Source organism: Sapajus apella, unplaced genomic scaffold (genome assembly GCF_009761245.1).
Source record: "Sapajus apella isolate SASKATOON/1434 unplaced genomic scaffold, GSC_monkey_1.0 scaffold137, whole genome shotgun sequence".
NCBI lineage: Eukaryota > Metazoa > Chordata > Mammalia > Primates > Cebidae > Sapajus > Sapajus apella.
In genome coordinates this window covers 3,201,629-3,218,251 of record NW_022437077.1, presented here as the reverse complement: position 1 = coordinate 3,218,251, position 16,623 = coordinate 3,201,629, and the positions used below count along the sequence as shown (strand labels likewise).

Genomic DNA, 16,623 nt, shown 5'->3' with positions numbered 1-16,623 from the left:
CCTGGCTGTAGATTTCACCCTCAGAGTCTGTGCCAGGGAACCTGTTCTGAAACAACAGGTGGCCATCCAGACGCTGAACGCTGAACGGAATCTGATTGCCATTTTAAAGCACATGCTGATTTCTCTTGGTTGTATTTTTGGAAGCTTTTTGAGGAGTGGCCTTGGGTTCTCCACTACCCCTGTCTCCCAGCCTCTGTGTATGCACCATTTGGGCACCATCGGCGTGTCTTGGTCACCTCCATGGCTCCTGGAGGGTCCTCCTCCTCTTTAGGTGGGAAGAAGGTGGCCTAGCTCCTGGGCAGACCATGAAACTTAAAACTGATGGACTGGCCCAGGGGCCAGAGAGCATCACCTGTTCAACCCTTCCAGGTACAAATGAGGAAACTGAAGCCTAGAAAGGGGAAGGCCTTTTATCAAGAACACATGGTGAGCAATGCGTTTCTTTTCAATCTTTGAAGGTGATGGTGTTTCGGGATGTGGTGAACAGGCTGGTCGTAGGAGTCAGACATGTGGCTGTTGTGATGTTGTGGCATGTATTAGGGTCTGTCACATGTTTTACGGGGTGCCTCCATGGCAGAGAGATGGCCAGACCAGCCCGGGAGTGGGTATCAGCAGTGGCTTCTGGGAGGGGACAGCATGGGAGTTGAATGGACATGAATAGTGTGGAAGAGAGAAAGCAGGGAGTTTCAGGTGGAGACACAGCCGCTGCAGAGGCCTGGACGAGGCGTGCAGGAGAGTATAGTCTGGGCAGGGAGCTTGGAAGGGCAGAAGAGGGGATGGGCACATGATGGTGTGATGCAGCCTGGACCATTGGGCTGGCAGGTGGCAGATGCCCAAGTGAATGCTGTGGCCAAGAATTAAAACTTTTCCCCAGTGGGGGGGATGGGACCTGATGGAGAGTGACTTGGGAAGAGCCACGCAGAGTCCTTACCTGTCATGGTCCCCACGGCCCCTGCACTGCCTGAGCCAGCTGATGCTCAGTCCATGGTTGAGGAATAAATGAGTGAATGAATGAGGGAAGGGAAGACGGTGCTGAAGAAGAGGCCTCCGGCTGCACTGTGGCGGGTGGGTGGCCGCAGGGACGAGCCCACAGGCTCTGATGAAACTGGCTCTTGGTTGGGGGTTTTATCCTTCTGAGCTGAAACTGGGGGTCCCTCTCTTCCCCCTGCTCTGTCACAGGAGGGGTCTCTGGGCTCAGCTTTGATGAGACTCCAGGGACTTGGGGAATGCAGGTGAGACCAGCTGGGAGCATGCATGTTGGCATCTCCCACAGCAGGGGCCCAGGGAAAGGCCTCCAAGCTGTGAGCCCAATCCGATGAGGCCCTGGCCCTGCCCCTTGGATGGCCTCATCTCACCACACCTCGACCCCCTTCCCAGCCCCGCTCCCTCCAGCCCCAGGCAGTGTCTGCAGCCCTCTTTGAACCGTTCCCCCTCACAGCGCCAAATGAAAATGTTTGTTGAAAACAACATGTGCATAATTAAAGCTTAATGAGCGCTTGTCTGTTTGGAATGTGCAATTAGATTTATAATCGGGGATGGGAGAGAGCTCCAAATGGCTTTAAATGGAGCTGAGAGAGAGGATAATTTTTGCCATAAATCTGCGGTAATGCAGACGGTGTGTGAGTTGCCATTGGCAGTACCAGGGAAGGAAGAAACACAGGACTGCCAGGCCTCCATGCCATGCTATGCCAGGTGGCTGCCCTGCCCATCAGGCCAGGCCCTCTGGGCAGCTGCAGCTGGTGAGTATACTGGGATGGGACTAATTGGTGGTCCTGGGGGCAGATCTGCCTTATGATGGAGCTGGAGTTTCTGCCTACAGCCTATGAGAGCTGTGATCCAGCCATCTGTGAGGGGCTGAGGGACTGGTGCTGAGGCCAGCTGCCAGGGTCCCCAGGATCCCAGAAGAGAGATTCCTGCGTCATCACCATGCTCACCCCCAGCCTGCAAACTGGCTTCAGGGCAGAGCCCTAGTCTGGGATGTGGCCCTCTGTTTTGTTCTCTGCTGTTTCCCAGTACCCAGAGCAGCACGCAGTAGGGCCTCAGTTAACATTTGTTGGATGAGTGAATGCCTTGTTACCAGACTCTTGCCTTCAACATATCCCTCTCCCTGCAAAGCCCATTTCTCCCATATCTATCACAGAGAAATGGATTTGGCTATTGCTGATGTCAACTCTTCTGTCTCTGGGGTTCTGGGTTAGGAGCAGATAATGACTAGGACAGCGGCTAGACCAGCACTACCCAGTAGAAATACAATGCAGGCCACATATGTGATTTTCAATTTTCTAATAGCCACATTCAAAAAAAGTGAAAAGAAACAGGTGACATGAACGTTAATATGTTAGTTAACCCACTATATCCAAAATATTAATATTATTCCAACATGTCATCAATATAAAACTACTGACAAGGTATTTTGCACTCCTTTTCATTGTCATCGTCATCATTGCTGCTCTGAGTGTCTGAGATTCAGCGTGGACTTCACACTGACCCACATCTCATTTCGGACTAGCCATGATTCAAGTGCTCAGAAGCCACGTGTGGTGAGCGGCCGTCATTCTGGATGGCGCCGGTCTAGAAGGAGCACAGTCAGAGCCAAGAGGGAGGGGGCAGTGATTCCCACCTCCCAGAGGGGTCCGGGTGCCTGGCAGCCCTCATCTGCAGTGCTGTAGTGACTACTGCCATTTTCACCCTACCCCTCCATGTCTGTCTTTTTTTTCCCCCACGATTATACTTTAAATTCTGGGGTACATGGGCAGAATGTGCAGTTTTGTTACGTAGTGATACACGTGCCATGGTGGCTTGCTGCATCTATCCCCCCATCATCTACATTAGGTATTTCTCCTAATGTTATCTCCTAATCCCCCCCCCCCCTGCTATCTCTCTCCTAGCCCCCCCACCCCCCAACAGGCCCTGGTGTGTAATGTTCCCCTCCCTGTGTCCATGTGTTCTCATTGTTCAACACCCACTTATGAATGAGAACATGCGGTGTTTGGTTTTCTGTTCTTGTGTCAGTTTGCTGAGAATGATGGTTTCCAGCTTCATCCATGTCCCTGCAAAGGACATGAACTCATCCTTTTTTATGGCTGCATAGTATTCCATGGTGTATAGGTGCCACGTAGATCTAGAACTAGAAATATCATTTGACCCAGCAATCCCATTACTGGGTATATAGCCAAAGGATTATAAAACATTCAACCATAAAGACATATGCACACGTATGTTTCTTGGAGCACTGTTCACAATAGCAAAGACTTGGAACCAACCCAAATGCCCATCAAAGACAGACTGGATAGAGAAAATGTGGCACATATACACTTCGATGTCTTTCATTGACTGAAGCAGGTGGCGCCATCCGAGCCAACGGTTGTTGGTGGTGGGGACAAGGGTCCTGCAGGGGCCCACCGCACTGGGCTCACTTACAAGGCACACTCCCAGCTCCTGTGGCAGGCTATGCCCAAGGCGTTGGCCCTGCCTCTGATACTTAAGGCCCCAGGTCCATAATCATGAGGTCACCTTCTCTGGTTCACGTGGCTTGGACGCAGTGGGAGTGGGAAGCCAGGGCGTACTCTTGGGAACCAGCAGCCTGGACTTGAGACCAAGCTCCGGCATGTCCTGGCTGTGTGGCCTTAGGCAGATCCCCGACACTTTCTGGGCCTCCAGTGTAGGGGAGGATTTTATCTGGATTTATCACCAGGCAGAATACAAATGTGCATTGTGCCTGGCAAAGCAGACGCACCAATCAGGAGAAAAACATTTTTGCAGAAAGATTAATATCTGCTATTTTGGGAACAAAGCATGAAAGTCATTGTTGGGAAAAATTGGCCCTCACAGTTGGACTTTCTTACAATGACTTTAATTTGCAAATTGTATTTCAAATTACATACAGTGGGCACAGGCATCAAGGGTCTTCTCCGTGATGAAGACCTTAGAGATTCACACAAAGCCCCACTCAGTTTCTTCATCTACAGAAGAGAGGTAGTTACAGCAACTGGCAGCTTTCTTATGAGGATTCAATAATAAAATAAGAACTAGCTAACAGTGATTGAGTGCCTTCTCTAGATAGGCAATGTTCTAAGCACTTTCCGTATGTTAATTTATGTAATCCAAATGACAGTCATACCCATTTTCCAGATGAGAAAACTGAGACACGGTAATGTAGTTTTTAAAAAAAAACCCAACAGCTTGAAAGCAACAAGCCCAGGATTTGAACCCTGGCACCCGGACCAGGGCCTGTGTTTGTATCCACTGTGCTATCTTGTTTCTCCAAGTGGTGATGGGCCTGGAGTTCATGTACAGGGCCCAGGTCAGGCTGAGACTGAGGCTTCCCAAGCCATGCTGTATCCCTGTTCCTCTTCCATCTGTACTGGCCTCTCTGCCTGGACCCCTCCCCCAGCATCTTCCTGACCCCCATGTGTATTTTCCCCGTGACACTTCCACGTAAAACCGCACTCTCGGCAGGACCTAGGTTGCAGCTGCCTCTCTCTTCAGAGACGTGTCTTATCTGTGCAGAATGAGCATTCTCACAGCCCGATGTGGGGGCAGGTGGGAGCAGTGTATGCTGCTTTGATTGTTTCCTCTTTAGATCTTGGTGAGACGCATCTCTCAGTGCTTGCGACTGACTAGGCTGAGGGCTGTGCATCCCTGCTCTTTGATCTATGTCTCTGTGTAGACTGGGGGAGCAACAGCTTCTACAGAACAACCACTGCTTTGGTACCTGGGGTCAAGGCCAAGTTTGGACTTCCTGGGTGGCTTTGGGCAGGCTCTCGACCACTCTGAGCCTCACCTTGCTCATTGCAACAGTGGGGCTGCTCATGGCAGCCTTGGGATTTCTAGGGGGTTCCAATGAGATGGCTGGGCACAGCTCTGGGTCAAGGGCTGGTATACAGTAGGTGCTCTTTGGCCAGTGCTCACAGCAGCTTTGGATGTCATATTCCCTGCTCCTTGCTGGGTCACCTCCTGGGCTTCCTACATCATGGAGCCTCCAAGTCACTTTTTCCGGATGCTTCTCTTGAAAGACCCTCTGCCTTGCTTCTGCTCCACTTGGCCAACCTTATCCTGGCCCTTGTCACATATGTCAAAGAAGAGGGCATCATTCAATATCGGAAGCAAGAAGCTGAATTCATTGACAAACTTTGCAAAGGTAGTCTCCCCAAATCAAGCAATAGCTGATCTTTGGAGAGATCGGGGAAGCATAGAGTTCTGGGATAGGAGAACTTTCAGAGCAGGAGGTTCTGAGATTGGCTGGCTGTCTCTGTGGTGAACACGTGGCTATTGGGAATAAGACTGTTATTGATTGTTTGACTTTCAGAGGTGGGCTGTAAAGCTCTCCATGACCAATGAAGATGAGCTTTAAGCTGGTTTGGGGGTTAATTGTTTGCAGCTTGGGACTGAGGTCAAAGAATGTCTTTTCCTTTGTAGATTTGGGGACTAGGAAGGTTTTGTTCTCCCTCTGTAGCTGTCATCTTCTCCCAAGGACTAGAGGAAGTCAGGGGCTGTGTCGTCATTCTGGCACACCTGGTACCCAGCATGCTGTCTGGCACACAGCAAGCATTCACAAGACATCGTTCAATGAACAGTGACTGTTGCCTCCAAGTCATTTTGCTTTGATCTCTTTTCAGTGCCTTTGTGATGATCTATTTGTGTAGGTTTCCCAAGGGGCAGTGGCACAATTCACTTGGAGATCCCCAGTGGCTGGGAGCATATTCCTCAGCACATGATAGGTGCCCAGAGCATGATACAACAAAGGCACTGCCTGCTCTCTTTTTGCCTGAGCATGTTTGAGTGAGATCTTAGACCCAGGACCAAGAGTGGGAGCGAATGGGCGGAAGACATGGGAGGGGACAAGGTCAAGGTGAAGAGGCTGACCTTGAGCAGGAGGGAGACACTCTTTCAGACTAAAGGAAAGGAAGTTGAGATGAGCATGATGAGCATGATATAAATAACGTAGGGAAGCTTGGGAGAATTGAGGGAGTATCTGATGGCCTCAATTCTTCAGTGATGGAGGAGACAAGGTCGTCTGCTAGACTGAGGGAGATGGGGGCTGATAAGGGGATAGGAGTTGATATATAACAATGATAATAGGTAACATTTATTAAGCACCTGTCAAAAATTGTTAATATCTGTAACATAATGCCTAATAATGTTAACTCATAGCTGATATCTGATAGCAGATACCAAGAACCTTATGAGGTAGGAATGTAGTTGCCATAATTGTTGTTTTGTAGTTGAGGAAACGGAGGCAGAGTGAAGTTAAAGCCAAGGTCACTGAGCTCGTAAGTAGTGGAATCAGTAGCCAGATCAGTGCTGTCACCCAGTATGTTATACTGCACGTAGGAGTTGAATGAAGTCCAAAGTTGATTTTAGATGAAAGCTTTTGGTTAGGTCCAAGAATATGGGTTTATAAAAGCCAGTTAAGGTTGGGGTTGTAGCCAGAAATAAAGGCCTAGAAGAGGTGGATTTCAGTAGATAGAGAAAGGGAGAGTGCTCCAGGCTGGTGCTGGATCGATGTGTAAGAGTAGGGGCACTTGCTGAGCACAGTGGCTCACGCCTGTAAGCCCAGCACTTTGGGAGGCCGAGGCAGGTGGATCACTCGAGAGCAGGAGTTCGAGACCAGCCTGGCCAACATGTGAAACCCTATCTCTACTAAAAATATGAAATTAGCCAGGTGTGGTGGTGCACGCCTGTAATCCCAGCTACTCAGGAGGCTGAGGCAGGAGAATTGCTTGAAACTGGGAGGTGGAGGCTGCAGTGAACCGAGATCATGCCACTTCACTCCAGCCGGGATGACAGAGCAAAACTCCATCTCAAAAAAAAAAAATGGGGGTACTGGAGACTCCCTTTATGCTGAGGACCCCACAGGAGCTGAGACTCAGGGCTGTCATGGAGGGTCCTGGATACAGGCTAAGTGTCGTGGAGTCACTGCAGGGTTTGGATCTGAGGAGTAAAGTGGTTGCCCAGAGATCGCTAGTGATAGCCAAGGTGTAAGGTGGATTGTGGGATGTGTGTCCACACTAGCATGGGTTTGTGGTGCCTGTGTGTGCCCCCACGCTGTGCATACTGCATGCATCGTATACCTTTGTGTTCACACTCAGTGTACTCTTAGGGAGGCTGAGCAATAGGCTGTTGCACGTGATTGAATCAGAGGGATGTAGCTGGTGGGGAGACCAGAGTCACCCCAGGGGTACTGACTGTGAGACTGTGTGGAAGGTGACCGTTTCTGTTATGACAGGGAGTGCTGGAGAAACAGCAAGTTCATGTACATGTTATGAGTTCCGTGCTTAGAGGTGTTGAATTTGAGGTGCTTATGGGCAAATGGGGGAGACAGCCGGGGAGAAAACTATATCTTAGAATCTGGAGGTGATTTGGCTGAAGATGAGGATTTGAGAATGGGTGATGTTGCAACCATGAGTAGCCGTGACATTGTCCAGAGAAAGTGTGAATCGAGTGACAAGGAAATGCCAGACCCACATGTCTGCCCGCCTGTCCACTCAACCCATTGGACCCACCTAGGAACCCACACATCCAGGCACTTATCCATGCGTCCCCAGCACCCTCCCACCCATCTGTTCATCTCATCCACCATCTCAATACCCTTCCCATGCACTTGTTTGTTCACACACAGCCATCCCATTTCATCCGTCCATGTATCCACTGCTGCCTCTCATCCCAGCCATCCCATCCACACATCTGTTCACCCCTCCCTCCATTCCTCCATCTCATTAATAAACCATTCATTAATAATCATTTTATATTACATGTTGAAATCATGGTATGAATATTTTGAGTTAAAATATATCATTAAAATTAATTTTATTGTTAATATTTTAGAACTGTGGCTACTACACTTAAAAATAACGAAAAGAGTATAAGCGAATTGTCGGTAACACAAGGAATCAATGCTTGAGGGGATGGATACCCCATTCTCCATTATGTGATTATTACACATGGCAACATTGCATGCCGGTGTTGAAACAGCTCACGTACTCCATAAAAAATCTGTAGCTACTAGAAAATGTAAAATTATATATGTGGGTCACATTTGTAACTTTTATTATATTTCTGTTGGACAGTGTTAATTTGTACAATCCCTCACCTGTCTGTTAATTCACCGATCATCTATCACCTATCACCCATCTATCTACCACTCATCCATCACCCATCTCTCCATCACTCATCTATCCGTCATTTATCCACCCATCCATTCATCCACCCATCTGTCCATCCATCCCGTCCTTTACATCATTCCTCCTTTCCGTCCATTCATCTACCCACTTATCACATCTGTTCACCCCACAAATATTTTATTTATACCTGTCATGAATCAGTAACTCTGTGGTCATAAGAATGAGAAAACTGAGGCTTAAAGCAGTTCAGCAGTTTGCCCAAGGAGGCACAGATGGACCTGGGATCTGACTCTCTGAGATCAGAGCTCTTCGCATTGGCTGCCGATTTGCTAAGTTTCCTGAAAAAAAAAAAAATCCTTTGGGGGAACATGGTGTAGCTTAGGTTGTGGGGCGGCTGTTGGAATAGGGGCCTAGGAACTCTTTTCCCTGAGGGGACCACACAGGGAAAGGAGAGGTAGGGGAGAGATAGACTCCTTAGAAGCCCCTGTAAGCTGTGTCTCTGGTGGCCGTCATGAAAGGGTTATCCCTACACATTCGATATTTGCAAAAATGTGGGTTCTTTCAGATTCCAAAACTCATTTCCATGACAAAACTCTTGGGAAGAGAAGATGAAGGCCTGGCTTTTGCAGAACAATCTTCCAGCTGTAATGAGGACTGAAGATGGCAATGGGAAAAGGAATTATAATTAGAATATGAAATGGGGAAAATTAATCTATTCCAGTCACTGGTAAGAGGATGTTCTCCTGGCGTTCATGGAAATTCTTAAGCTGTTGTTTCTCCCTACGTTTTTTTTCTCACATTTTAAAGGATAGGGGAGGCTGTGTGGTGTGAAAAAAGACTTTTGACTAAGAAACTGATAAATTGTGAAATATGCGTTGAATTTAAGTTCATGTGCATCTTTGCTTCGTATGTCTTTCTATGCACACGCAGTGTTTGTGTTCACATCGATGTGAGTTACATTTAAGTGGCTGCAGATGCACGGCATATTTATACACATATGTACACACCCTGCTTTCTTCTGTGCGCCTGCTGGGGTTATTGTGTACCCAGTTGTAGAAGGGTCTGTGATATGTGCACACTCACGCTTGTGCTGTGTGTGCATTGGTTTGTGTTATCCATGGACGTGGTACATGGGTGAGTTGAACGCTTCCGTGTTGAAGGCTGTGCTTATATGACATGGGTCCACACAAATGTGGGCTTGTGGTGTATGTGTGTGCTGCCCACGCTGTGCACATGGTGTGCATCATATGCCTTTGTTCACACTCAGTGTATGCACTGCAGTGGGTGTAGATGTGGGTGTTTTTGATCTTGTCTGTGCACATGTGGAGGAGATAGCCCTGCTGTGTCTGAGGGCAGAGGTGACTTTGTGACCTCTCCCCTTGGCTTCCAAGTTCATCTATCCAGAAAGGGTCCCAAATGAGTAGGGACTGAGGGGATAAGCCCCAGGCCCCAGAGCCCCAGCAGCTGAGCCAGGGGGAGCCTTAGAACCCTCAGTGTCCCCCAACTACTCCTCTGTTCCCTCCAATGGTTCCAGTGTGGTGGAACCCTGGCAGAGGTGGGCAGAGAACAGGCCTCCTCGCCTCCTCAGGGCCTCTGCTCATGGCTGCTTGGCAGCTGGTCCTGAGCCCAGCAGGCTCCAGGGCACCATGCAAGGTGCCCAGGGGTAACTGAACCGAGGGGACCCAGACCCTGCCTCGGGAACCTCTGCCAACTTCTCAAGTGCCCTTTGAAAGCCAGAAGCAAGCTTTACTCCAGCACGTGGCAGCTCTTTCTTAGACACTGGTTGAATAAAGGAGTGAATGAATAAGACAGTCTCTGATGACCTCATGGGACCCCACTGCCCTCCCCCTCGTCTGCCCCTAACATACTCGTATTGGAGACCAGGCCCCCTTGCCCTACCTCTCCAGCGCCATTCCCACTGCTCTCTGTGGATAATTCCTCTTTCTCCTGAATCTCTAACACACTTACCAAGCGCCTGTTACACGCAGGCCCCAGGCAGACTATTGCTGATACAGTAGGATCTAGAAAAGCACTGGTCCCTGCTATGAATGCACTTGCAGCTAGTGGGGCAGACCAAGCAGAAGCAATCCAACAAGGGACTTCTAAATCCCATCTCTCCCCAGCTGTGTGATCTTGGACCCCTGCTTACCCGCTCTCCACCGGTTTCCTTGGTCTTAGCAGGGAAAAGGATACTTTCTTCATTGGGTCATTGTGAGGATTAAATGAGGTCTTTTATGTAAAGCATTTTGCTCAGTGCCAGGAATATTCAGTCACCAAATATTTATTGGTTGCCTACTGCACATATCAGGGAATGAAGCAGATGGCGGCCGGGGCCTTGTGGTGGCTCTGTTCTCACCAGCATTTGATAAATGGTGACCATTCAAAGGTTTTTTGGACATCTTTCCATGTGTTTCTTACGCATGTTCCTATACCATACTGTTCGATTACTATTGCTTTATAAATTGTTTCAAACACTTCATTAAACTTGATGTTCATCCATTTCCAATTATTCTTTCTATTCGGGTCTACTTAAAAGTTACATGGCCGGGTGTGGTGGCTCATGCCTATAATCCCAGCACTTTGGGAGGCCGAGGCGGGTGGATCACGAGGTCAAGAGATCGAGACCATCCTGGTCAACATGGTGAAACCCTGTCTCTACTAAAAATACAAAAATTAGCTGGGCATAGTGGCGCATGCCTGTAGTCCCAGCTACTCGGGAGGCTGAGGCAGGAGAATTGCTTCAACCCAGGAGGTGGAGGTTGCGGTGAGCCGAGATTGTGCCATTGCATTCCAGCCTGGGTAACAAGAGCGAAACTCTGTCTCAAAAAAAGAAAAAAAAAAAAAGTTATGTGTGGTTTATTAAAAGTTTTACTTTTGTCAAAATAACCAATGACGATGGTCACACATCGAGTCAAGTAGCCAGGAGCTTTTGCTGAAAGCTCCCCTACCGTGCCCAATTTATAGCCCCATCCCTAATGTCAGCCTCTGCCAGGCTCTGGGAGATTTGGAGATGACCAGGACACAGTTCCAGCCTCCATGTTGCTCCCACTCTGGGACAGATGATAAATGTGGAGATAATCTATTCTGTAAGAGGAACAGCCAGAGGAGATGAGAGCATGGCAGGCCTCCTGGAGGAGGCAGCCTCTGAGCAGGGTCTTGCAGCATGAGCTCTGGATGCAGTGTGGTAGATGGAGTCCTGCATTTGGGGTCAGTGCCCAAAGTCTAGGCATGGAATAGCCTGGTCTTTTAATCATCCAGCAGTCACTGAGGGACTCTCCCTGTCCCTGTTCTGGCGAAGCTCTTTGGTGCAACGATCAACCCAACTGCCTAGATGGGAAGATAGGCCTGGTCCGAGGCAATCTGAACGTGGTAGTGGCTGCTTTATTTACTTATTTCGCAAACATGTATTGAGTACCTTCTCTGTGCCACGCACTGTTCTAGGAGCTTAGGAGGCATCAAGGTACAGATAGACGAAGGTCCCTGGTTCCTGGGAGCCTCCATTTTAGTAGGAGGACTCTAACTGTAAGCAATGAATATAGTAAATGTAGAGAATGCTAGAAGGTAACAGTGGCTATGGAAGAAAGAGGGCATCAGGAATGCTGGTAGAAAGGGTGGCGGGCTCTCAGCCCACAAGGGCTGGGGACTGGCGTCTGAGCCAGTTGTCAGGCAAAGCTTCTCTGAGTGAAAGGGGCTGGGTAAACTGACATTCACATGGTTGCGGCGTGTGGATTTCTACGGCCTCTGTGAGGGCCCTGGGTGATGTCGGTCTAAATTTCAAATGTATATACAGTTGGACCCAGCAATTATACACATAAATCCTATAGATAAACTCACACCCATGCTCAACGACAGATGCACAGAAATATTTATGGGAGCAATATCGGGATAGCAAAAGACCAGCAACGATGCAACTACCCATGTGCTCAGCTAAATATATGTGTTATATCCATACCGTGGAATCCTGGGTACAGAAGAAAGAATTATGTTCCGATAGAAAACATTTTCTAAGATGTGTTGCTAAGAGAAAAAGAAAGTGCAGAACGGTACAGCATGCTGTCCTGAATAGAACAAATGACTCCAAAATGTGTGTATGTAGACGGTCTTTGAAAGGATATAAAAAGCTGGTAGACATTGCCTCTGGAGAAGGACAGCGGATGGCTGGATGTGGGGTAGCGTTGCTTTTTGTATTCTTGCAATTTTGAGCTGTGTGAATATATCTGAACACAGAAATGGTTCAATGAAAATGAATGGCTGTTTGCTATTGGTGCCCCGCCCAGAACCCTTTACTGACCCGCGCAGACGTCTCCCGTCTGCCTTGAGCATGGGCTGGCTGCACATGGCTCACAACCAGTACAGTTCCCTGAGGAATCGTCCTTGGACAATTGGGGACCCCTTGCTCAGAAGGTTATGCCTCCCCATGTCCCCTAAGGGTAGCCCATGGCCAGTGACTTCCTAACCTGGGCTACAGCAGCCTCTCTTTGCTTCGTGTTGGAACTAAAACTGCAGTACAATTCATGCCCCAGAGCTCCCCACTGGAAGAGGCTGAGGGAAGTCTTCAGCCAAGACCACATCCTTGCTTAGCTGCATCCACTCCTGTCCAGCTTGCCTCCCAAGCTTACAGGTTATTCCCAAGAAGTACTTCCTTAATTACCACATGCATCTGAACCCTTGCCTCAGGCTCTGCTTCTAGGGAACCCTATCTAAGACACCTAGCTCAAGAGAAGGGAACTAACGAATTAAGTGCCCTCCATGGTAATATGTTGAGTTAAGTGCCCTACCGTGCAACATCCTATGAAGAGGGGCCTACAGGCATCATTCTCATTTAACAGATGAAGAATCTCAGAGGTTGAGATACCAGCTTGAGATCATACTTCAGGGCAAAGAGGGAGGCAGGGGTCCCAGAGCCCACATCTCTTCCCTGCACCTGCTCCTGAATTTTTAGGCCGATTTGAAGGGAACTCTTCCTGAGTCCAGACTTGGCAGCTTCTCTGCACATGGGATGTAGTTCCTGTACATGTCTTTACCAGTCCTCACTGCCTGTGGCCAGGCATGGCCCTAGCGGCTGGGTGGCATAGGTGATGGGGCAAAACCACTCAGGATGGCAGACTCAGAGGGCATGTCTGGGGCAGGCTGTCTTGATCCCAAGGCTCTGGTGTTCTTGGCCTCCCCCAGCATGTGGGATTCCAGCTTTAGCTGGTCACCTGATATCATTTTGGTCAAGGGAGGTGTTTGCATACTTCCAAGGATGGGCAGCTCAGCGCCTGACAAGGCAGCCTGCTGTGTCTATGTACAAGGTATAGAGGGCAGAAAGATTTTCCTATATTCATTTTAAGTGTGTTTAACAGCGTGAACCTGAGCACTTGAGGGCCATGGAATAGGGGCTGCTCCTTCCACCCTAGAGGGAGCCCTGCTGAAATGGAGCCTTGGGCATCTTGGGCTCTGATTTGGCTTCTGTAGCCCCCACAGATCCCTGCATTCAGCCCCCGGCCTCCTCTGGCTGCCCCTCCTGGTGCCTTCCTGAGAGTATTTTAATCAGAGCTGCTTCTCCCTCTCTCTCTGTTCTAGCTTGATGGTGACAGTGCCTACGTGGGGATGAGTGACGGAAACCCAGAGCTCCTGTCAACCAGCCAGGTGGGTGCCCCGTCCCCCCGAATGGGGGTCTAAGCTCTGGGCTGGCTGGAGCCAAGCTGTTCCTGGGTGGAGGTGGGGGGTGCAGAGTGGGGCCAGCACAACCCACTACTGTCCCCTCTATGAATGATCAAGTATAGCAATTGAGTCTCCTTAAAAGGCACAGTCAAAGTGGGACTATCGTGTTGTCTGTAAATCAACTACCTGGCTACTGTTGGCTTTAAATGGACTGGGAACCTGATGAAACTTGAAATGTTTTACCCACACTCCCCATGCTTGGGGGAGCTTTGCAGCAGGAGGGAGGTGAGGTGCTTGCTGCTCCGCGCCTCTTGCCACTGCACAGCACCCATGGGCACATGTTCTGATTTGGATGCACACATGCCCATGCATAGGCATGCACTGTGCCCCTGCCTGCTGGGAGTTGTTGAAGGCCATAGGGGAGGGTTGTGGACAGGGCACAAGGGAGGGGAGCAGAGGCTTCCTGTGAGGGCCTTGCCAGAGGCAAAGGAAGCAGAGTTATTCCTGCAAGCCTGTCCCAACCCTATCCCGGCCCTTTGGGGGTCAGAGATGCCAGTTGAAATCAGATTTTCCACTGAGAGCCTGGTCTTTGAAAATTAATGTTTCTCTCAGCTGGGAGCATCCTCACTATAGACTCTTATGCCACAGAGGGTCCTCGATGCAGGTCCAGGGAGGGTCACCCTGCAGAATGTGATGCCAGGGTGGGGCCTCACTGCAGGCTGGCACTCCAGGGACGGTCCTCCCTGCAGGGCAGGACCCTGGGGAAGGTCATCCCTGCAGCATGTGATGCCCCCGGGAGTCACTACAGAATGTGATACCAGGGAGTGTTCTCAGGCATCGTGGAGGATGGTTTCCTAGGCGATGGTGCTTGCTGGGTGGGAGGGACCAGCTCAGGACACTGATTGGAGGGTTATAGCCACTGAGAAACTTGGGAAGCTGGAGGGCAACTCTGGCCCTGGAGCTGACCTCTACCCTCTGTCTCTACCACTGGGGGACTATGGCAGTCCAAGTTGAGTGATCCCTCAGCCATCAGGCTGGGCACATATTTTCCAGCTGGGGCAATAGAAGCCCATTAACTCATAAATATTTATGTCCACTATTCTGTGACAGGTCCCATGGAGGCCATAGATGAGTAAGACATGGGCCTATGACCCTAGGGAGAACTACTAGTGAGAAAGACTCTGCAGTTTCGGTGGGGTGTGGAAGCTCTGCTGCAGGATTGCTCCTGCTGCTGGGGACACCATACCATGCCCCGCTCTGGCCTGTCCCCGAGTAAGCATCATGCTGCTGCTGCAAAACTGTCTTTATATTGCATTGACATGCACCAACGTGCACAACTGGCGAACAAGACTCCAGGTCCCAGAAGTGGTTATTTTGGAAGAGTCCACTGATGTCATTTAATTGTACATAATCAATTGAAATGTGGTCATCTCAGCAGACCAGAGTTAGCCCTGACATCTCATCTGAGCCTTTTCACAATGTTTGGATAGTATTTTGGTAATATATTGAGCCCTGGTTTTCAGAACTATATTATGGTGAATTCTGTTCTGGAACCTACTAGAAAGCATTGGCAATGTCCTTCCACCAAGAAGGGAAAGTGGGACTCAGTGGGACTCTGTGTCTGCTCCAGACCTGGGCAGAGGGGAGCCCCACCCTTTGGAGAGAAGACTTGATACAAACAAATGTCTCCCTCCCCAAACCATTAACAGTCATATCCTCAACAATTTCCCAAATACTTTGCAGCTTGCAAAGCCTTTTTGTCAATGTTTATTTCAGCTAATCATCACAACAGCCTTGAGTATGAGTAGACATTATTGTTCAGTTCATTTTATAGATGAGGCAACTGAAGATCAAGAATGTTGGCTGATTCAATCAAGGTGACTCAGCCAGGGAGCACGAGAGCTGGCATTTGAACTTGTGAAGCTCATGCTCAGAGCTCCACAAGCTTCCCTTGCCTTGTCACTGACTTGCCTCAGCCTAGATATCACTTCTTCAGGGAGCGCGTTGTGACCTCCACATTAGGTCGCCTTTGCATGATTCTCATTAAATGGCACCAGGTCTTTTAAATTCATGCTGTTTGTCACTGCGGTCATCTACTTATCTTGTGATGACTTGGTTTAATGCCTGATTTCCTCCCTAAACTGTGACCACCATGGGGAAAGGATCTGGTCTGTCTTGTCCAATGCTGTGTATTACAGTGGAGCATAGTGTCTGGAACATTGAGAGCACTCAGGAAATATTTGTGTAATGAGTGATGGTAGCCTGCTCTTCTCTGAACTTCAGGGTCTCTAACAGTGGAACAAGGTGGTTGGACTTCCTGAGGGTCCTTCTAAATCTTTTATGCTGTCACCAAGAGGGTCTCTCTAACTTAGCACTTTATGAAGAAGATACCGAAATTCTCTGAGGTTAATTAAATGTACCCAGTGGCATGAACCAATCTTAATGTGAGCCAGTTTTGCAATTGCAGTCTAGATTTCTTACAGTGTATCCATTAGTTTTTGCTGCATAACAAACACCTCAAAACTTAGTGGCTTAAAACAACAAATGTTTATTTACTTAATGATTCAGTAAGTCCGCAGTTTGACTGGATTCAGCTGGGCGGTTGTTCTGGCCTTGCCTAGGATCACTTTAGCAGCAGCAATACACTGCCAGATCAGCCGTGGGCTGGTTGGTATGGGAGGCTCGCCTCTGCTCCACATGGTCTCTCAGCCTCTAGCGGGCTAGCTCCAGGTTGTTCACGTGGTAGGAGAAGGATTCCCACAGCAGCAAGAGCAGAAGTTGCAAGATTTCTTGAGGCCTAGGCTTGAAATAAACACACATCTATTTCCAACACATTCTATTTGTCAAAGCCAGT

The 16,623-nt window shown here is 49.0% G+C and overlaps 1 protein-coding gene across 5 annotated transcripts in view; it reads left to right on the top strand.

The window, feature by feature from the left end:
- TOX2 (TOX high mobility group box family member 2) overlaps positions 1-16,623 on the top strand; it is a 158,638-nt gene that overhangs the window by 45,768 nt on the left and 96,247 nt on the right. For all 5 annotated transcript variants that reach the window (XM_032263661.1, XM_032263662.1, XM_032263658.1 and 2 more), the window contains exon 2: positions 13,689-13,754. In XM_032263661.1, coding sequence (XP_032119552.1) covers positions 13,689-13,754 — 66 coding nt within the window. The remainder of the gene's footprint in view (positions 1-13,688; positions 13,755-16,623) is intronic.